Genomic DNA, 22,580 nt, shown 5'->3' with positions numbered 1-22,580 from the left:
AAACTTGAACTAGTTCCAGTAAACAACCAACCAGACAGACAAAGCCACTTTGGGCCTTTAAGTCCCCTGAATATTATTTAATTGATGTTGCAGCTGTTAATGCTTACCTTGAATATCTGCAGCTCTTCCAGGACCACCTCCTCCTTCATCCACTTTTCTTTTGTGATGCTCACAACTTTCAGGACTGTGCCTATGTCTGAAATAAATTTTTATCATGTAAAACCCACAGTTGTTTCAGTACATATCTGCCACTTAATTTCATGCCCTGAAGATAAAGATAGTGCATCAAGGATGCAGACTTCAAACAACATCTATCCCTATCTGCATCTATTGCTATCTGTGTAACTCTATATAATGTGTTTATGGTTTTACTGTATGGCTGAGCCAGGACAATTGTAGGCTGCTCTTGGCAGGGATGGTCTAACTCTCCTGCTACACAAACATATAAACAGAGACAAGCACATCCATGCTTCCAGCTGTAAGTTTCCACAGATTTCCTGATAAAGAATTGAGGCCCATCTGACCCTAAAGAGATCCAGCGTAGCAGACTAAACTGTCAGAAAACTAGTTCTTCTCTTTTATAAAATTAATTTTCATCCAGTATATCCCCTTAACCTGAAGTATGTTTCATTTTAATGTGGAGAGTTAAGCAATGAACTTTTAAAATTTATCTTTGAATTTTAGAGAATTTTTTGAACAAAATATCCATTCAGCACCAAAATCTTAATTTAATCATTAGAGAAGTTACTTCTTTAGAGCTGTTTTTTAAAGTTAAATCTATTCATCAATTTTAATTCCTGCTGGGTGAAAATAATAGCTGCTCATTTAATCTCAGACCACTGCATATTGGTGAATTTTGAACGGCCTTAAAGAGAACCCTTAAAAACTGCTCAGGGGAAGCAGGCTGGGTGCTGGCATGTGCACAGTTTACACTATGCATAGTACTGAAATGATGAAAAATAACACATTATAATAGAAAAATGAGATTTTTCGATCTTGTTTTCCCAAACTGCTGAAGATCATATTACCAATCAAAGCCAAAATATTTGTTTGCCTTACATATTAGAGCTCTTGTTTGTTTGTTTGACGTAATTGCCAAAGACTGCAGATGTACAAGCTGGCTGTATACATTCAAACATATAATAAACTTCTGATCTGCTGCTCAAAATCTCCTGGGGGATTTTGTATATCTGAATTCAGACTCTATAATATTTGAAATTTTATCTTTCGGTTTATTTTTTTCCATAGGACAAGTTTAGAGGACAAAATAGAACAAAACCATGTGCTTCTGGAAAAGAAAACTCACTTTTAAGGAAAGCACTGCAAGATAAATCAGTATCTGCATATTAGGAGTGCCACCTAGTGACTGCATGGTACATACTGTCCTTGACGTCTCTGAATCTGAGGATTTACCCTGAAATAATTAGCATTGGTGCTGGGTTGTAACAGTTAACCTGGGAGTATTCAAGTTGCTGATCTCTCAATATAATTTTATTCCTATGACAAATTTTATAGTGGAGGATAGGAAACATCTGAAAGCAACCTCTATAGCCACTAAAAGAATGCTTTGTTAATTTTAACTTGTAAAGTCATCTTTTCAGACAGCTAAGTTTTAACTTTTCCTCACTTTTATCCAAAGAAAAGTATGTTTTAGTGAATACCCCCAAACCCTGTCCATCTCACTGCTCGAAAATGTGCTCCCTTTCCTTCTCTGTTAGCTGTAATAAAGACTGCATTCAGAAAGCAACAAGGATTTTCCATCATCACAGATAAAGTTTATTCACAGCCTTCTCAGGCAGCAGGGGAGCAAACAGCCCTTTAATGTTCTTTTTTATGAAACTGTGTTTTTCTCTCTGACACCACTGTACATGACTTGCAGGGATCATAGAGGGTCTTTCACACTGTCTTTTTTTGGAAGACAGAAGAGTTGTGAGAGGGATTTAGCTGAAAGACCTTAATGGTCCAAGAGAGAGGCTATCTCTGAAGTCACATATGTGATAAGGCAGCTGGGAAGTTCTTGAAGGCTGAGACAACCCACACTTTATAAGAGGTGATGCTTTGTGACAACTCACTCCTTTTCCCAAATCATTTCAGAATATCTATACCTATCAAACTACTTGCTATGACACTAAATTTGCTTATAGGCCAGATAAAATGTTGTGCAACCTCACAGCATTGGGGTAGGATTCAAACAGAAATCTTAATTTCCCTGCAGCTCATGGCAGGAGCTCATCCACCACCCCTGAATAAACCTTTTCACCTACATGCACCCTAGTTTCACCTAGTGTGAGGTGAGGATAATAGCAATGACTTCTTTATTAGCGCATTCAGATCAAATAATAAATGTTTTATAAGACCTACAGCTATTGAGAGAAAGTCAAATTGTGGATTAAGAGCAAGAAATTCCAGTGAAGTAAGATGGTAGATTATTACCTCAGAAAAGTTATGAATAGGTATGCTAATATTTCTTAGCATACTGTGCTGCTAGGTGATTCATCCGGTGATCCTACATTTAATTACTATGATAAAATTAGGCATTTTTCTAAAGGCATATAACTATCATAACAATGTAAATAGATACATAATCATCCATAGAAAAACTGCAAAGCAGGTCTCTTCCCTCACAGAATAGTTTAACCTCTCTCTGTTCAATCCTAGTTCTCTTGTTTGGAACTATTCATGTTGCTATGTTTTACCTTTAAAAGTATTTAGGTATAATTTTTGCCTTAGGCTCAATTTTGAATCTTTTCAGCTGTTCAATGTCACAGGAGATTTAATGAAGTACCATGTCACTGCTGGTAACAGGAAGTACTCCTTGAAGTTAAGGTAATTTTTTTTCCTTTTAATTGACTATTGATATTCTGCCAGCAGGAATTAGAGGAGACTACCACATAACTTAAAGACAGGTACTGAATGGTACACAGAGGGTAAGAAAGTCCAGGTACTCTGATCCTGAACTAATTTATCGCCTACGAGCAGGAAGCATTAAAATCACGGTAGTGGCAATCTCTTGAGCTGACAAATTAATCTAATCTTAGGATTTCCATGAAGACCTGGCACAGAACCAGGAGCATTTAAATGCTTCTTGAAGCTGCATGTGTAGGAAACATACGTTAATGAACGGACCTCCTGGAATAAAAGTATTCTTAAAGGATTGTGGTCTGTGCAGAATGATAGTGGAAGTCATCTCTCATACCTGTTCCTAGGAAAATTACATCATATTGCCCATCCTCTGCCATGACGTGATCCACCACGATCTGAGTCAGACGATAGTCCACATTGATTTGAGTAAAAACCGGTCCTCCCGTCACTGGGTACACGGATTTGTACATCAGTGGATGGCGTTTGATAAAGCTAATGACTTCATCAGGAAAGTCTCTGGTAGACTTTATGAGTGGATCATAGGTTTTGCTTGGACACTGAATGGAAGAGAGACCACAAGATACGTGGAATATTAGGAAAGAAGTACAAGTACTTAGTAGGTTGGACTGTGTAGTAGAAAAGCTGCCTGGTGCTGATCAGCTGTATTGGTTTGTAAAGCTCATTTGCCAGTGGCCAGTAATTTCATTTACAAGTGAAAAAGCTCAGTTTTTATTAGAAAGCATGGGAGCACTCTAGAAGTATGTGCTCCTCTGGTTCTTCAAAGGGTCATTTTCACCCTCATTTCTCCTCTCTCTCTCTCTCCTCTTTCCATCTTCTACCTGTCTTCAAAAGCTCTTCCCCTTCACTTTCCATTATCCTGCTCCCACTTATTCTTCTTAATCTTTTAAAACCAAACTTGTTACTTTATTTCATCTCACTCATTTTTACTGCTACTCAGAATTATAAATCTTCCATTCCTTTTAGTTATATGCCCATATCTGCAATTACCTATATGCAAGCTTTGAAGAAGAATTCTTATAGGCTTCTCTCCTTTCTAAGTCAGGGATTTTGATAACTTAAATTAAAACTTAGAAGGAAGATGAACTTCCTCAGCTTCTCTAAGATGCTCAGGAAAAGAAGACAGCATTAGTACATCTCTTTGAAGCTGGATAAAATGTGAATTAGTTAATATTTATTACATTAACATCTCTCTAAACACAAATTACTAAAAACTACACATTTTTTTTGAGTTTTGTTACCAAATTTTCTTTAAGACCATAGGCAAGACGCCTTATGTTTCTTCATCTAACAGTGTTCCTGAAGAAAGTGTGAGACATGCCTTAATATTCATACTGCTACCACAACTAATGAAAATATATTATTATTATTATTACTATTATTATTAACATTTAAGTAGTACATTCAGTACCTCAATGCACTTTGAACCTTTTTTTTTTCCCCCACATATTGGAGCCAGCAAAATATAGCCATAAACAATCTAATAATATAGGAAAATATAATTTTTTTTCTTTAAATGCCTAGAAACTACTTGTCTATAATACCATAATAGATGCCAAAAGTGCAGGATGCTTTGGAAATACGGTGTTATGAATAAGTCACAAATTCGATCCATGTTCAAGTAGAAACCAACTTTTCTGTGAGGATACTTGTGAAGCCAGTAAGAAATCAGGCTGCTCAATGATTTTTCTCATCCCAAAGCAGCACTTGGTCACCATTACTTCATTTTTTGAAAGCAAGCATTTTTTTAAAACTGGAGCAATTCTCACGATGGGCTCAGTACATCTGCAACTGATTTCATCTCCTCATCGGCTGCTACACTCACAGGCAAAGTATCACGGTTTATATTTGAGAAAGAGAAGAGAATCAAGTTTGGAGTGAAGGAGACCTGCCACGCTGCTTAGCTTTCATTTCGAGTCACAGGTACCACCATGCAGTTAAATTTGCCGCATGTTTAGCAAACGAGCGCTGGTATCAGTACAAAGGGCTCTCAACAGCAAGGCTAGAGTGCCCTCCTGTGGCTACTATGGGATAACACCAAGATCTTCTCACACATCAAAATTTATCTGCTTTTTGTATTTCTGCTCCTCATATTGAGGTGGAGTTTCTGCCCTGTTGATGCCGTGAGACAGAATTGGGGAAGAGCCTCACTAGCATGCCCCTATGTTACACTAACGGCTTGATTCCTCTTGGGAGGTATGCTCAGAGTCACTGTGGCAGAAGGCCCTGGTAAATGCTTTAACTATGTTCATTTTTCCAGACTGAAACACCCCTATCTATCTTTTCCCTGTATATGGTCTGCAATCAGAGACCATAACTTTGCAGTGAACTACACCTCCTACACCTCCCACACCTCCCACACTTCTCATATATTTGTTTTTCTTAAGAAGGCAGATTCTCCAGATGATCTCTGTAGTTCATTATTTCTCAGATGTGACTTTCCCTCCTCATCCACATAACTTAAACTCTTGCCTTGACCCATAGCTCAGCTGCTGCAGCATCCCTTTCTCTGTCTTTGAACAGCACAGTTTCATCCTCTTCTGGTCCAGACAACTGCTACAGCTATTATCCCCTCAGACACATCCCTGGTGTCACTCGTTTGTTGCTGGGGTTGGCTCCCCCCTCTGTTAGATCCATACTGACAAACTAATCAATTCAGCTGTTCCTTTGGCTTACAAGGTAAGTTAGTTCTCACACTTCTTGCCTGAATACCCCTCACAAACCTCTCTCTTCAATCTCCTTTAAATTTTTCCTTTTCGTACCTTCTGGGGTGAGCCCAGCAACACATTTGCAAGGTCAGTCATGTTGGTGACCCATCATCTCTCAAGCTCACCTATCTATCTCTGCTTTCCCTCCCATGGCCATTTGCATCTCTATTCCATCCTTGTTTTACATTTAGTCTCTTATCTGAGTCAGAGAATGCTTCTTTTTGAACCTGAAGTATTTAGGTATATGTTTAGTTAATTAGTGTTAATGGGCACTACAAATCCTGGATGATGCTCAGTGTTAAGAGAGTGCCTGCACTGGTCTCATGAGGGAACGGTGAACAATGGGCAGGGTTGCACTTGGTGCTCCTTGGTGGAAGTCCTCCTGCAGCAGGTGGCTGAGCTGCGGGATGCTGTTAAAGGACTGCAAGATGTCAGGGAAGCTGAGAGGAAGCAGCACTGCTTGCTCCAGGCCCAAACTGTGCAGGGGCCTCAGGCGTCCCCTGCAGCTCATGGGGAAGAGGAGGCGGCTGTCAACCCAGGAAGCTGGGAAATAGTAACAACAAAAAACAACAAAAAAAGGAGGAAGAGGACAATTAACAGCAAGAGGCTTCCTCCTAAAGCCGTTTTCCTCACCCAGAACCGCTTTGCTGTCCTTCAAGGGGCTAAGAAGGAAGGGCACTTGCACCAGAAACAACCGGCTGGTGCACCAGTAAAAAAGATCACTACTGGTGCTGCCAGGAAAAACAGGCAGGTTATAGTGGTAGGGGACTCTACTTTGAAAGAGACAGAAGCACTCATCTGTCGGCCTGATCCGATCTCAAGGGAGGTGCGTTGCCTACCTGGGGCACGGATCAGGGATGTTGCAGAGAGGCTGCCTGCTCTAGTGAGTCCCACAGACTATTACCCACTTCTGGTGATCCATGTGGGTGCTAGCAATGTTGATAGAAGTAGCCTGGAGAACATAAAGAAGGACTATGGAGCCCTGGGAGAGGTGGTTAGGGGCTCTGGAGCTCAGATTGTCTTTTCATCAATTCTCCAGGATACAGGGGAGGGCCTTAAAAAAGCTAGGAGGATTGGCCAAGTTAATAAATGGTTAAAAGGGTGGTGTCATAGTCAGGGGTTTGGGTGTCTTGAACATGGGGCCCAAGTTAGTAGGCCAGGTCTACTGGGGGCTGGTGGAGCTGGTCTGGCAAAGAAGAAGAAAAGAGGTTTTGGTAGGAGGCTTGCCAGGCTGGTCAAGGTTTCTTTAAACTAGATGTGTTGGGGGAGGGGGGCATCGTTTCGTCCCAACACACCCAGTCAGTTGCCAGCACCTATAATAAATGCTCGGAGCGATGCAGAGATATTCCAGCTGCTCCAGCCAATGAGCCGGCTTCATTTGGAGCTCGGCTCAGATGCCTCTATACAAACGTCCGTAGCATGGGGAACAAACAAGAGGAATTAGAGATGTGTGCACGAGTACGGGAGTATGATATAGTAGGCATCACAGAAACATGGTGGGATGGCTCCTACAACTGGAGTGTTGGAATGGAAGGTTACAGGCTCTTTAGAAAAGACAGGCCTGGCAGGCGGGGAGGGGGAGTTGCTATTTATGTTAGGGGTAGGCTGGAGAGTATGGAACTCTGCGTGGGGACGGGTGAGCAGTCGACGGAGAGTTTGTGGGTCAGGGTTAAAGGGAGAACAGTGATGGGAGACATTACTGTGGGGATCTGTTACAGACCGCCTGATCAAGAGGAATCTGTGGATGAAGTGCTCTGTAGACAGACAGGAACAGCCTCACGTTCACAGGCCCTTGTTCTCATGGGAGACTTCAACCACCCTGACATCTGTTGGAGTGAAGGTACGGCCCAGCACAAGCAATCCAGGAGGTTCCTCAATTGTGTGGAAGACAACTTTCTTCTGCAAGTAATAGAGGAGCTGACAAGGAGAGGTGCCATGCTTGACCTCGTGCTCACCAACAGGAAAGGGCTCGTTGGAAATGTCATGCTCCAGGGCAGCCTTGGTTGCAGCGACCACGAGATGGTCGAATTCTAGATCCTCAGGACAGTGAGAAAAGCGTGCAGCAAGCTCACTGCCTTGGACTTCAAGAGAGCAGACTTTGGACTCTTCAGGAACCTGCTTAGTAAGGTTCCATGGGATATGGCCCTAGAGGGCAGGGGGGCCCAAGACTGCTGGTTGTTATTCAAGGATCACCTGCTACAAGCTCAGAAGTGTTGCATCCCAACTAGAAGGAAGTGCAGCAGGAGGGCCAGGAGACCTCCTTGGATGGATAAGGAGCTGCTCAGGAAAATTCAAAGGAAAAAAGAGGCTTATAGAAGGTGGAAGCAGGGACAGGCGGCCTGGGAAAAATAAAGGGATATTGTCCGGAAAGCTAGGGACCAGGTTAGGAAAGCTAAGGCCCAGTTAGAATTAAACTTGGCTAGGGATGTTAAGGATAACAGGAAGGGATTCTATAGGTATGTAGCGAGTAAAAGACAGACTAGGGACAACATAGGCCCCCTCCAGAAGCTATCAGGAGAACTGGCTACCCTGGATTTGGAGAAGGCTGAGGTTCTTAATGACTTCTTTGCCTCGGTCTTCACTGGCAAAGGCTCTGACTGCACCACCCAAGTCTTGGAAGGCGGACACAGGGACTGTGAGAATGAAGACCCTAGGCCCACTGCAGGAGAGGATCTGGTTCGAGACCATCTTAAAAACCTAAACATGCACAAGTCCATGGGACCTGAGGAAATCCATCCGCGGGTCCTGAAGGAGCTGGCGAATGAAGTTGTTAAGCCACTGGCCATCATATTTGAAAACCATGGCAGTCAGGTGAAGTTCCCGATGACTGGAAAAAGGGAAATATAACCCCCATTTTCAAGAAGGGGAAAATGGATGACCCGGGGAATTACAGACTAGTCAGTCTCACCTCTGTGCCTGGCAAAATCTTGGAGCAGATTCTCCTGGAAGGCATGCTAAGGCACATGAAAAACAAGGAGGTGGTTGGTGACAGCCAGCATGGCTTCACTAAGGGGAAATCCAGCCTGACCAATTTGGTGGCCTTCTATGATGGGGCTATGAAACTGATGGACGGAGCAGAGCAGTTGGCGTCATCTACCTGGGCTTATGCAAAGCCTTAGACACTGTCCCACATGACATCCCTGCCTCTAAATTGGAGAGACATCAATTTGATGGGTGGGCCACTTGGTGGGTAAAGAACCGGCTGGATGGCCGCACGAAAAGAGTTGTGGTCAATGGCTCCATGTTCGGCTGGAGACCAGTAACAAGTGTTGTCCCTCAGGGATCGGTGTTGGGACCGATCTTGTTCAACACCTTTGTAGGTGACATGGACAGTGAGATTGAGTGCGCCCTCAGCAAGTTTGCCGATGACACCAAGCTGTGTGGTTTGGTTGATACGCCAGAGGGAAGGGATGCCATCCAGAGGGACCTTGACACACTTGTGAGGTGGGCTGATGCCAACCTTATGAAGTTTAACCATGCCAAGTGCAAGGTCCTATACCTGGGTCGGAGCAATCCCAGGCACAGCTACAGTTTGGGCAGAGAAGAGATTCAGAGCAGCCCTGCAGAAGAGGACTTGGGGGTGTTGGTCAATGAGAAAATGAACATGAGCTGGCTTCAGTGTGCGCTCGCAGCCCAGAAAGCCACCGTATCCTGGGCTGCATCAAGAGGAGCGTGACCAGCAGGTAGAAGGAGGTGATCCTGCCCCTCTACTCTGCTCTTGTGAGACCTCACTTGGAGTATTGTGTGCAGTTCTGGTGTCCTCAACATAAAAAGGACATGGAACTGTTGGAACAAGTCCAGAGGAGGGCCACGAGGATGATCAGGAGACTGGAGCACCTCCTGTATGAAGATAGGCTGAGAAAGTTGGGCAGCTCAGCCTGGAGAAGAGAAGGCTGCATGGAGACCTCATAGCAGCCTTCCAGTATCTGAAGGGGGCCTACAAGGATGCTGGGGATGAACTATTCATCAACGACTGTAGCGACAGGACAAGGGGTAACTGGCTCAAACTTAAACAGGGGAAGTTTAGATTGGATCTGAGGAAGAAATTCTTTACTGAGAGGGTGGTGAGGCACTGGAATGGGTTGCCCAGGGAGGTTGTGAATGCTCCATCCTTGGTGGTGTTCAAGGCCAGTTTGGATGAGGCCTTGGGTGGCATGGTTTAGTGTGGGGTGTCCCTGCCCATGGCAGGGCGGTTGGAACTAGATGATCTTAAGGTCCTTTCCAACCCTAACTATTCTATGATTCTATGATAATACTAAGATGAACTGGAAACACCAGTTGGTGACACCCTTTTACATATATGCTGTTGATTGCTTCTTTAACACTATTTTTAACTAAGTAATCCTTGTGTTTCCTCCTAGGTGGAGCCATAACACAGTCTGTGAAGAAAGAAATGTGATGTCCTGGATTCAGCAGTAGCAATCATTTTTCTCCTTCTTAGTAACTGGTGCAGTGCTGTGGTTTTGACTTTCAGCCTGGGAACAGAGCTGATAACACGGATGTTTTTAGTTGTTGCTCAGTAATGTTTACTCTCACTAAGGACTTTGTGAGTCTCATGCTCTGCCAGGGAGGAGGGGAAGCCGGGAGGAAGCAGCGGCAGGACACCTGACCCAAACTAGCCAAAGAGGTATTCCATACCACAGCACTTCATGCCCACCATATAAACTGTTACCCGGAAGGGCTAGATCACTGCTCGAGTCGGGCTGGGTATTGATCAGCAGATGGTGAGTGGTTGCATTCTCTTCCCTTGCTATTTCCCTTATCATTATTATTATTGGTGGTAGCAGTAGTGGTTTGTGTTATACCTTAGTTACTGGACTGTTCTTATTTCAACCCGTGGGAGTTACATTCTTTCGATTCTCCTCCCCATACCTCCAGGAGCAGGGGGGAGGGGAGTGAGCGAGCGGCTGCATGGCTGACTGGGCTTAAACCACGACATGTGATTAAATAACGCCTTCTCAGGCAATGCCTGCAGTTAGGAGAAAGTTAATATTTTCTGAAGTTGGTCTACAGTCCTCTTTCATAGCTAATTTTGACAGAGAAGACTTAGTTCACATTCCCAAATCTCCAGTTTGTCGTTTTCTATCTATGGTGCCAGTCAAGGGCTTGTGGTTAGAATTTATTCCACTATGTAAAGTTTGACATTATGCAAAATGTTTGCATTAGGAACAGCACACACAGCACCAGGTTTTCACTGCCTGTTGTTCTCTTCCTGGGCTTCAGGAATGAACATTTCTCCTTACTTTTAGAACAACAAAAGTCTAAGCCTTTGCCACTTGTACCAGAATTAGACCTCAAAACCCCAAATTATTTCAAAAACGTGTTTATCTTTGCATGGGTTGAAAAAAAGTTTGTTGGAATCAACAGAAAGAAACACATGTACTTTAATTGCCTTTGGACCAAAATTTTTCCTCAATTTACTCTATATAGGACAAGAAAGAAATTTACTTCACTTCCCCAACCCATGCATTAACTCTCTTCCCTTCACTGAGTACTAGAGGTTGATTTACCCTTATATGTGCATTTTCTGTGGTTCATGTTTTCACTTGCTACTCTGAGTTACAGTCTGTGTCTTCTGGAAATTTGCTGATTGCTCACCTATTCACAGCTCAATCCCAGAAGTCCATTTCTATGTGAAAAATTCAAGTAGCCCCATGGGTCTTAAAGATGTCTCAGACTTTTGCCAAAAATACATCAACAGAGGAAGATGAGAGCAATGACATCACTTAGCTAAAAACCACCAGGATAAAATGTCTACCAACATGGAACTATGAAGTTGTTACAGCAATCCCAGAGGCCCAAAGCCTACCATGCATGATATAGGGAAATCTTTGCCAGCTTGTGCAGCTAATTTAGTAGAAACAAGGACTAAAGGTCTGATCCAAAGATCCGTTTGAGTCAACAGGGCCTTTTCCAATTACTTCAGTGGGCTTTGGATCCCATCCATGACCACCAGGAACAGCTGGGCAGGTGTGACTCTGTTGTGCTTGGCCAAGGGAGCTATTTCCAGAGGCACCACTCACTGTGGCATGATAGACAGACCAGGGGAACGAAAAATTTATTTTGGCCACTCTTTGGCAAGGTCCTCAGACAGCTGTTTAAAGCTTTGTCCACCCATCATGTCAGAACAATTCCTGTAGGCTTGTGCTTCCTTTCACAGCAATCAATAGGATGTATGATGGTAAAGGCTGTGTGGCCAAGTGGGTGAGTGAAGCAGCCTTTCACCTCTGAGTTCACATCCTGTTGCATGTCTAAGATAACTATACCAGTGTTCTCTGCCCAGTTCACAGAGGGCATTTATTCACATCATCGACACCAGATGCTGTCTCAGATATGTGTCATCTCCCACTGGAGACAACAAGTGATTTGCATTCATATCAAATGTCACAGTAGTAGGTTAGCATGCATGTTTCATGCAGACTACAAGAGAACCTGGCTACATAAAAGTTCTCATAAAAATATCACTGTGCTTTTCCAGCATCTTCTGCTTTTGCAACAGGGTGGTATTTATCTCACCTGAGCTAGATCCTTATCTTGTATGTGTGAGAACTGCATAGAGGAGGTCCCTATCTCTTTCTGATAGAGACATCTAAACAACTGCTCAGATTTGATGCTCTTCTTCTATATAGCTGACATCAAGAAAAATTAATAACATTAAATTAGTAAAATTAGTATTGATAGATAAGAATGCTATAATAAAATTATTCACCATATAACTATTTCTTCAGAGGTTGCTTAGGCCTTCACTGTCTTGAATGATAACGATACAAATATACATGTTAGGAAATTAAAAGAAAAGAAAACAAAACTGAAAAAATGAAACCGAAACCAAATAACAAAACAACAGAAGTAGAGTTGAAAGTGCTAAGTGTATTCAACTGTTGTATAAACCCTGTGGCACAAAACTTTTAATGTATCAATTCAATATTTACTTCAGTTTTTTCCAGTGCCTTCTGTGCGATCTTGATTTGACAATAATCACCCTGGACTAAAGTCTTAATCCCAGATGATCTACAAAGATGCCTTTTATTCCCTCATACCTTTTATTCATATCTAAATGTAATCAGGAGGTGGTAAATTCAGATTAATCTTTCTCAAATAAAAGAAAATACACACTAACTTAACAACACTGAACATATGTAAACTTTTCCTTTTTCACTTGTCTTATTAAATTTGCAGCTTAGCAGAGTGCTGGATCTGTAGATCTTGCACAATACTTAGACATACGATGTGACTGTGTTAACATTATGCGAGAACCCTGGCCAAGATTTTCAAAAGCTGGTGCCAGAAGTCGGGCTCCTAAATAAACCTCCAATTTGCCAAAATGCATAGCACTTCACACCATCCAGTGAAGTCAGTAAGAGCTGCTGGATCTAACACCTATTAAAATTGTGACAATTATTTGGGTATGTTAAAGCTATATGGTATGTAAAAAAATATCCCTTTTGTTTAATTTTGCTTCTTTAGTTCAGCAGTGCTGTTCTCTACTAACAATTCTAAACCAGAATGCTGTTCCCTGTGAGCTTCAAAAGGGTTTCTCTTTCCAGTGTGTTGAAAATCCCAGTTTAAAAGTGACTTGTCACACTGAGCCTTAGACACACATAACAATGAGACTCAAACACCCATAGGCTAGATACACAACAGGGACTTGATAATACTGAGCGCAGTAGGCATCTGCTTTGTGGATTTTGCAATGTCCAGGCTGGGAATTTTTATGCATTTCACAAGGAGAACTAAGCACCATATTAGCAAGTCACTCTCTTGGGAGCATCTGAAGTAGCCAGTGTGAAACACTAAGGAGTGAAATATTTTTTATATTTCTCCCATACTGGAAAATTAGATGCCTTAGTCTGGGCTTCCCTCCTAAAGGAGGTGTTCCTCTCTTTCAAGCATGTGGACCAGAGCCATCCTAGGAGCCACTCGCTCCTTCCTGTTGAAGGCGTTTCCTTTTCATGGGATAATTATCTCTCAGCTTCGCCAAAAGTAGTAAGAATGTTGCCCAGATGTTAATCAGGAAGGGAGAAGATCTGTTTTCCACTGAAAAGCTTTCTATTTTATGTTAAGTGCCATAGAAACTGGAGCACCAGACCTTCCCTCAGAGGGAATGAATTAACCACATGGTCCTTTTCTCCCAAGCTCTCAGGGAATGAATATTTAACTAGCAAGAAGATAAGGCCTGGTAGTCAGCATTCCTCTCTGATGTAATGTAAAGTCTTCTAAGCTGTAAATAATTTTCCTTATCACTGATCCCTCAAGCAGAAAACAGAGAAACAGATTAACTACCTTCAACTAGTCACTTCTGTGTTACCTTGGGACCTCCCACACACCCAACACATTGAACTTTATTTGCAGAGTTTATAAAGAAATGCAAAGTCCTGAGGATTTAAGATGTAAGACTGAGGACTGGTATGAGCTTCAGAGATGCCCAGAAGTACTTCAAAAAATGGGGTATTATAGGTTTATGATCTTCTGTGATTTAGATGACAGCTGAGAGATGACTCTCAGGGTGTAGGCACTTACGTGCCACTGGAGATTCAACCGTAAGCCATTCTGAAGACGAAACTTGGGTTCCTGAGCAACCTAAATACTGTCTGGCTTCTCTCTGGTCTTACCAAAGCGGCACAATACATTGTGCATTTGGATATGTCTGCAAGAAGCCTTAGTACTTCTCAGTGGGATGGATGAGTTATGCCAGAGGAACTGGGCACTCATCTGGGAGACTTTCATTCTAACCATACTCAGAGGAAACCTGGAAGTGGCCAAGGGAGAGAGGAATAAGTTAGGTTCTGCAGGAGACAAACAGCAAAATCTTAAATGGAATCAACCTCACTTCACCACCACCAGAAAAAGCACAAACAAAACAAACAAACAAATCCCTACAAAAATATTTTGAAGCCCTTTTTTTTTTTTTTTTAAGATGGAGTTTTCATCCACTGAATGTGCAAGATTTGTTCTACCCGGTTCTACTGCTTGCCTTCAGCACTTTGTACTGTTTTTCCACTTAACACACCTGTGTTGTTGACAGAAAAGGCTGACATAAGACAACATTAATCTGAAGCTAACTGGGTTGAGACCAGCTAGGTAAGTGAATTTGACTTTGCAGGTGGCACTTCGCAATTCTCTGCTGGTCTCTTCCAGCAGGAAAGGTGACTGGGTTCACAGAGTTTTGAAAGGTTATTAGGAACTGAAAGATGATTCATGCTGGGGAGAACAGGTTGGTAAGTAACAGGAGGGGGAGGAGACTCTCTCATGAAAATAAACCCACAAAGTGAAACATTTCACTTAATTAAGCAGCCCCATTTACAGTGGGGAGATCAAAGGAGAGAGGAATTGGAGAAGCAAAGAATGCACTCCATCCCATAAAAGATCAGGTGAAAGAAGAAGATAAGTCTAAAAATAACAAGGGAAATCTGTGCAATCCTCAATGTTTTATGAAGAAACCTATTAAAGCAGCAAAACTAACCAGATGGGAGGACAAGGGGAGACTTTTTGGCAGACAGTATTTCTCTGTGGCTTAGCCAAGTCCCAAAGGGATGGACGCTACACCTCAATCAGCCTGTGCAGTAGATTAGTGGAAGAAATAAAGGAGGGGGTTTCACTGAAGAGTGGGAGAAAAAGATATACGGAGAGAAAAGATAAAAAAGATCACAGGAGAATCTGAGGGCTTGTAAGGGAAATTCTTTTTAAAAGAAATACACAAAGAATTAAGGAGCTCAGAGCCTTTTTCAGATCTGGAATGGAAAGATGTGAGACTTCAAATGGACAAAAGCAATGTGTTGTTTCTTCTTGTAGCTAAGATGACTCAGACTGCAAGAATCTTGCTTTGCTGATCAGATCTTAGTTTTGAACCTTTGGGAAATCAGTTAGTAAAATATCTAGATCTACCAAAAATATTTGGTGTTGCCTTGGATAGCAGTTAGAGTCCTATGTTCTGCAGTAGATCAGTCTCAGTATTAATCTTTAGTGTATCTTTAAACATTGGTTTTCTCTAAAAATCTGATCTTAATGACATTCGCTCACCATGAATGAAAGGAGGATGACATCACAATTTCCATATGAGGGCTATGAGTTGATGGGTTGCTCTGATAGTGCAATGGTTACAGCTAAATAACTTTTCTAGCTAAATAAGCTAGAAATGCTTTGGATTTTTTTTACTCTTAATTCACTGAAAATCTTCTGTGATTACTGGGAGGGCATTATGAAACTGTTTCATGACACAGAACACACTATAAAGAAAGCCCTTGAGGCTTCTTTATCAATGGATATTTTCCTATGTGAAACCCTAACAGACTGGAAAAAAATTGGATTTTTCATCTGGGGACAGATATGCAAGCCCAATTTTTAAACAGCTGTAGAAGAAAGAGCAAAAGCTTCCTTGGTTTTCAAATTGCCCTTTGTGTCAGGGCTGCCTGCTACTTGTTTTTTCCGTCTCCTTTTTCCAGCTTCTAAATTGAAATAGATTCGAAGCTTTGCCTGTGTTTAATTTACATTATTTCCACTTGCTATTTAATACTGCTGGGAGAAGTTAGGAGTAAAAGAGCTGTGCATTTTGCAGAGGCAATGGTGTGGAGTGTGCTGGAGATCCCCAGTCACCCTGCCTGGGTGCCTCCTTACGACGGCAGAGGGCAGGCAGACCACGCTGCAGCACCAGGACCAGGCAGGCAAAGGCTCCTGCTGCCTGCACGCCGCCCAGCATTTCGAAGGCATGATGTCATGGTCATGTTGGGAGTTTATCTGACACACAAATTGCCACAGGAAGCATTTTGTCAAAATTTCAATATCAAAGTGGTCACAGCCTCTACAGTGAACAGCTTTATTTACTTAGGAGATAAAGGCAGCTGAGCAGAAAGTTAAATTAGGGTAAGCAGTCTCCTGCTTCTATATAAATGCTGAAAGGAAGTCAATGCCTCTCTCAAAACTAAGCGTCAAAAGAAACGCATTTCCTAGTATAGCCATTTTTAGACTTTGACAGTGACTTAAAATACAAGAAACACAAAATCAGGGCAGTGCTGGCAACTGTCATGTAAGCAACACTTAGGTAAAGCTGAAATTTCAAAAATGTTACAGTAACTTAAAAAAGAACAGATTATCCCTCTTTGACTTTGTCCTGAGCATTCCTGAACCACCTCTTAGCAGGCAAGAAACGGTGAAATTAAGGAAGAACATTTCAGTGTTCACACGGTAGTGTTCTGCAGGGGGATATAGCATGCTGTTGCTTTTCCCTGTCTTTGAGCACCGTGCGGCTTTTTCAGATCCCAGCCTAAATCTCTTCATATCCAGAGATTTGGCATAGCCCGTTATGAGACCATGGCATGAATCTACTTATTTGGATTCCCTTTATTAAACTACTGTTGCAGTTCAGCCCCACTAAGAAAAAAGATAATTAACTACGCAGCAATAAATTTACTTTATCTATATAGCAATGATTTTGCACATCTTTCTTCTGAGAGCTTTCTTCAGTAAAATCCACTTCCCTTCTCAGCCCTTGCTCAGACAAACTCCTACAAAAATCCACTGAGTATGGAGGTCCGAAGGATTTTAACTATACCATTTTCTCACAGCTGTTATCAGGTGCTTAAAGGAAGCAGTTGGAGAGTTAAGTGGCAGCTTACGAAAAAATAGCCATTTATCTTTAAACTTTCCAGCTTTTAGAATACTTGCAAGCATGGATATTCAAATCAGTGATAAAGATCAGCATTGACATGCTTCAGCATGACATGTTTCCTTCATTGGGAATCCCAGATCAACCATGTGATGGCTAATACACTCAAAAATGCAATGAGCTTATGACCCGTCCATCTATGCAGAGTGTTCATCCTTATGGGGCACTCTCCAAGCGAGTTATTTTAATCTCTTTAGATGCCATGGGACCAGCTATTGTTCTTGCTGGCACCATTTTTGTACTTAAAACTAAATGCATCTGTGCTTCTTAACCAGTAATGGAGTTGCACATGCTTAAAAAAAAATAATTAAATTTAATTTCTTTGCTGGGGGCACTATATATTCTGCATGAGAGAGATGTGTAAGCCTACAGTGCCTAAATTGTCTAAATTAGGAGTGCATTTGCTCCAGCAGCACAGATGCTAGGCAGGCCAAATCAGTTTTTGGAGCTGCTGTCCTTAGACAGAGCTGCTCTGTGTGTCTTGCCTGCAGCTGAAAGAAGAGAATCAGAACCTGGGACTACCAAGCGCAGCTAAAAGGATGGACCTGGACCATGCAACTGGGTTCATTGGAAGGATAATGAAGAAAACACAGAGGCACAAGTAAATGTGTGAAAAGAAGAGCTAAATAAGCCAGATAATAAGGCTTGAAGCAAAGGTTCAATGTGACAAGTCTCTTTTTAAACTGGGATTTTCAATACACTGGAAATAGAAACCCTTTTGGAGCTCACAGGGAACAGCATTCTGAATGTTTAAACATTCAGCACTGCTGAACTAAAGATGCATCACTAAATGAAAAAGATTTTTTTTTACACACCTTATGGCTAGTTTTCCAAATAACTGTCACATTTTTAATAGGTGTTAGATCTAGCAGCTTTTACTGACTTTACTGGATGGAAGCAAAGGTTGCACCAGCGCTGATGTCAGAGAAACAGATACACCCGACTGGCTCCTAGACAAGGTACCAGCAGTAGTCCAACCTCAGCATTTCAGTGCTTGGCTAGATTTATGTGTCTGCCTAGTACTACGTAACTGAGTACCTGACCAAGATAATGTAAAGCTATCCTGAATAATATCTACCTTACTTTTAAAGCACTGCTCTTTTACATTCTACATATAAACAATTGCTTAAAGTTGTGATAACCTTTTTAAAATAGATGTGTTTTCTAGAAATACCATATTCTTCCTCAGCTACAATATAGGTCTGTGCTTTTCCAAATTTAACACCAAGACAGAAGTGAGGGAAAAGTTATTTGGTAACTTAATATTCTCCTCTTTGTTTTTGCCCAATTATTATACCTGAAATCTAAAGAGACTGGGATTTAGAAGTGTTTCCAGATATTACACTTCTCTTTTCTTCCTTCCACTTATTGTTTATCACATAAAGTCTCCAGCAACTAATTCCTTATTTTACTTCAAAACAAGACACATGCACAAACACACATAACAGAATCAATGGCCATATATCAAAGAACAGGATTTTAACAGATACAGAATAACAGAAATACAAGTCAAAATATCTCAACATAACTTAATATCCCATAAAAAAATGCCTTTGGTATTCTATAAAGTATTGATAACTTAGAGGTGATCCCAACAGACAGAAATAAAGCTATACAGTAGGAGATCACAATATGAAAGACAATCAGGATATAGACAGTCTGGACACAATGTTATCTCAGAGTCATGGAAAAATGTATATTTATATACCTGCAGGGTAGGTAGAAGTCTGAGCTGTCAATGGAAGGGAAGGGGTTGAGAGGATAATTTAAACATCCTCAGTGGAAAATATAATTTACCAGGCCAGGAATGGGTGTGAAGTATGACCGCCTTTGAGTAAAAATAGAAGCATGTAATTAAGGAGACACTTACTGTACCAGGTCTGGGATACGGGATGCGACCTTCATATTGTACCCACCGATGATCCACACTCTCTTTGTGAGCATAAGGGCCATTGAAAACAGCTCTGATATCTGCCATGCTGTACACACAAACTGCAGAGCCCTTGAAGACAGAGCTGAAAAAGAAGATGTGTACGTACAGGTTGTAAATATCTCTTCAGTGCACCCCTCATCCAGTGAATTAACTGATTCCACAGAGTCTAATGGGGTTCGGATCAAAACTATACCTGAGAGTTGATATAAGGGGTGCTAAAAGACAATGTATACAGATGGGATAACTACAGATATTTAGTATCACTCTCGTTACAATTTAAAGCTTTGCTTGGTTGAAATCAGGACTTAGACTTTGAAAGCACTTGATAGACAGCCATTTTTTCTAGTGGCTGACAGTTTCCAGCTATCATTTATTAGCTATTTTGACTCAAATTTTCTGCCAATGAAGGACATATCTACATTGTTTTCATATCTGGAAGTTTGTATATTAATGATATTGCAGGTCACATGCCTGAGAATTACAAGTTGCATTGGACAGACAACAGAAAGAAATCATTTATTTATTTTTCTATGCCCTTTTCCTTTTTTTTTTTTTCACATATTTCTCTAAAGAAAAAAAAACCCCAAGCAACCAAACCAAAAAAACAAACCCACACAACAAAAAAATAACCCCAAACAGTTCAGTTCTCAGAAGAACAACATGATGTGTTGTTGAGTGGCATGTAGTTTAGTTACTTCGTATGCCATTTCATTCATTGTTTAACATTTCATTCAATTCTAAATATTTTTTGTGGTTATACATAAATGGAGCCACTGTCATGGCTGCTTCTGAGTTACAGAGTGCCTTTGCAATTTTTCGTTGTACTCATACTGCTCAGCATTTAGCTAGTCCTTATAATTTACACTTAATTCAAAGGTTCTGAAGACAAAATAATTACTTATTTCCTTTCTAACAATTCTATAGAGAATGCTTCATTACTGCAGCTGAGAGGCTCATTCATTGATTAATCCATCCCCTTGACATAAATACAAGTTATTCTTCCATCAACTCCTGTTTATAAAAACAGTAAAATATCACTTCAGAGGATAGGGGGGTTTGATCCTAAGAAACAGCTGATGTCAAGTTGTTGCATACAGAAACAATGGTTCACAACAATGATTTGTCTTAAACAGTAACTCTTGGTTGCTCAATAAATATGACTGAAATTGTTAAATTCAGCTTGATGAGGTTGAAATAAACTAGCTTGCTTTTGATTGTTAAATTTTCAATATATTTTACAATCATACTGAAAAGTCAGGTTCACAAAGGTTTCAGGACATAATGTTATGATTTTCATTTCTGAAAATATTGCCCTTAGTGACTACAGCCCCAGTACAGCAAGCCTTATTCAGACAGTCTCTCACTGCTCTCAGGAATCAGGATCTAGTAATAGAAGGATTTAATAAAAGGATTTATTTCCAGAGGCAAAAGTGATCCTAATGCATACCTTGTTGTAGTGAAAACTCCATATACAAGTGGATTTCTCTCATCTCTTGTAGAAAGTAAGAATATATCTTCTGCAATGGGGGGAAAAAAAAAAAAAAAAATCATTCATTGAATATTTCTGCATTTTCCACTTGTAAATATATAACAAAGGTTTATTTTTGTCCAAATGTTAAATTCTGCCATGTGAATTTGTGCTAATATTCTGAAGTTTGTCCATATGCAGACAGTCTGGTTTTTTTATGCAGAATCAGATTTTCACTTTCCACCTTCTGAAATTCCACCTAATTTCAGTTATAATCAGGGACTTCAAGTAAAAGTCAGATATATTACCAGCACTGTTTGGAAAAGTAGCAAAATCAAAACAAGATACAGTGTTTCTCCAAACAACAAAATAAATCCAAGCAATACCGATGTCAGAATAAAGCATGAAAGACAAATCAACTTACGCAGCTCATCAAAGTGTGTATCTGTTCCTTCAGGACCAGGTATCGAACACACAAGCCTGGCTTTCAGAAAAGTAGTCCACTTGTTTATTAGGCTCCTTTGACCTCCCATATCATTCTAATACAAATAAAATTAGAAGACTTAAATATTGAACAAATAAGAAGACTTTTAACATGTTATATTCGATGGTAGTACAGTACTGACTCTGCTTTTTCAGTCAGATTCCAGTTTGATCTTAACATAACAGAAAAAAGTCTTTTTTTTTTTTTTTTTTTTTTTTTGATGTCTGGGTTTCTTTTTTCTCAAAACTAGTGTGGATTGCCTTTTTGTAAGTAGCTCCAGTAGTCACTTCTTAGCTCAGAGAATGGGCAACCCAGATTTCCTAATTACACCCAAATTTGTTTGAAAACTCCTCTCACCAGTTCTGCAACTGGACTGCTGTGAAAACACATCTATATCATGTGATTTCTCGTTCCCTGTGATGCTAATTTTTGTGATCAGTTGTTCTTCAAGAATTCTTTACAAACTCAATAATAATACAGAACATTCTGGATAGATTTCTCAAAAAAAGAAAAGCTATATTCATCAGCAGTTCTTGCAATGTAAATACTGCACTGTTGGGCTTGTTGGGTTTTTTTTTTGTGTGTGTGTACATAGTACACATTCCAGGGAAAACCACTCATACTATTTTAATAATAATTGTTATGGAAATATCAGTCTATAGTCCACAAAAAGGAATTATTTTTTTTTTAATTTACTTTACTATGAGTTTCCAAGATATGAGCATACTTGCCCAAATTCTTTCTTTTTTTCTACTGGAGAAATAAAAATCTATAAAAGGTCACTTGAAATTTGAATCGCCCTTCTGAAGGGTAGATGTCATTCTATTGACTTGGATCAGTTTGCTTAAGAGTTTACCTCCTCTAATTTATTCGATTTTTACATGAAAAATCTAATAAATGACATTTATCTGTCTCTTTTGGCCTCAAATAACAGAGCTATTTAGGTTCTGCAAAGCTATTTAGGCCCCAATGATATTGCTATTTAGACTGCAATGATATTGCAGCAGGAATCAGACACTTAGGTGTTTGAATTAAGTGCAATAGTCTTGCAGCTACAGGTTCTGAATTACCTCATGAAGGTGCCTACTTTGTTTATAAACTCTGAAGCTTAGGGAATCTCTAATGTAAATTTAAGTACCACAAAACTGATTACGAATATTCATTCCCTCCGGATGCATTAGGAGAAATCACTTTTTTTTGTTAATTGGCTTTTAACTCTGAAGGTATAGAACCAGCCAGCAGGAAACACTGGGTGTTGTAAATTAGGTGGTATTTCTATAGATTGTATTTGGCCCTTCAGGGCTGTACCATAAATATTACAGGCAGTCAACAAGATGGTTTTTGGTGCTGAAATCCACTTCATGAGGAGTAACACTTCTCTGGTAATGCAGTCTAACCATTTTCTCTTTTCATGTGCTTGCTACTTTTAAATAGGTTAGCTCAGT

At 40.6% G+C, this 22,580-nt stretch overlaps 1 protein-coding gene across 3 annotated transcripts in view; it reads right to left on the bottom strand.

Annotated features, from left to right (window-relative positions):
• The window catches only part of SEMA3D (semaphorin 3D), a 146,804-nt gene that overhangs the window by 24,694 nt on the left and 99,530 nt on the right, over positions 1-22,580 (bottom strand). For all 3 annotated transcript variants that reach the window (XM_080633599.1, XM_080633598.1, XM_080633600.1), the window contains exons 9-13: positions 21,076-21,190; positions 20,631-20,700; positions 19,121-19,265; positions 3,197-3,419; positions 108-196 (exon numbers count right to left, since the gene is read on the bottom strand). In XM_080633599.1, the coding sequence (XP_080489725.1) occupies positions 108-196; positions 3,197-3,419; positions 19,121-19,265; positions 20,631-20,700; positions 21,076-21,190 (642 nt within the window). The remainder of the gene's footprint in view (positions 1-107; positions 197-3,196; positions 3,420-19,120; positions 19,266-20,630; positions 20,701-21,075; positions 21,191-22,580) is intronic.

The sequence above is a fragment of the Psittacula echo genome (assembly GCF_963264785.1).
Source record: "Psittacula echo genome assembly, chromosome: 1".
NCBI classification, from domain to species: domain Eukaryota; kingdom Metazoa; phylum Chordata; class Aves; order Psittaciformes; family Psittacidae; genus Psittacula; species Psittacula echo.
The sequence above is the reverse complement of the archived record's forward strand: the minus strand, read 5'-3'. Positions and strand labels throughout refer to the sequence as shown.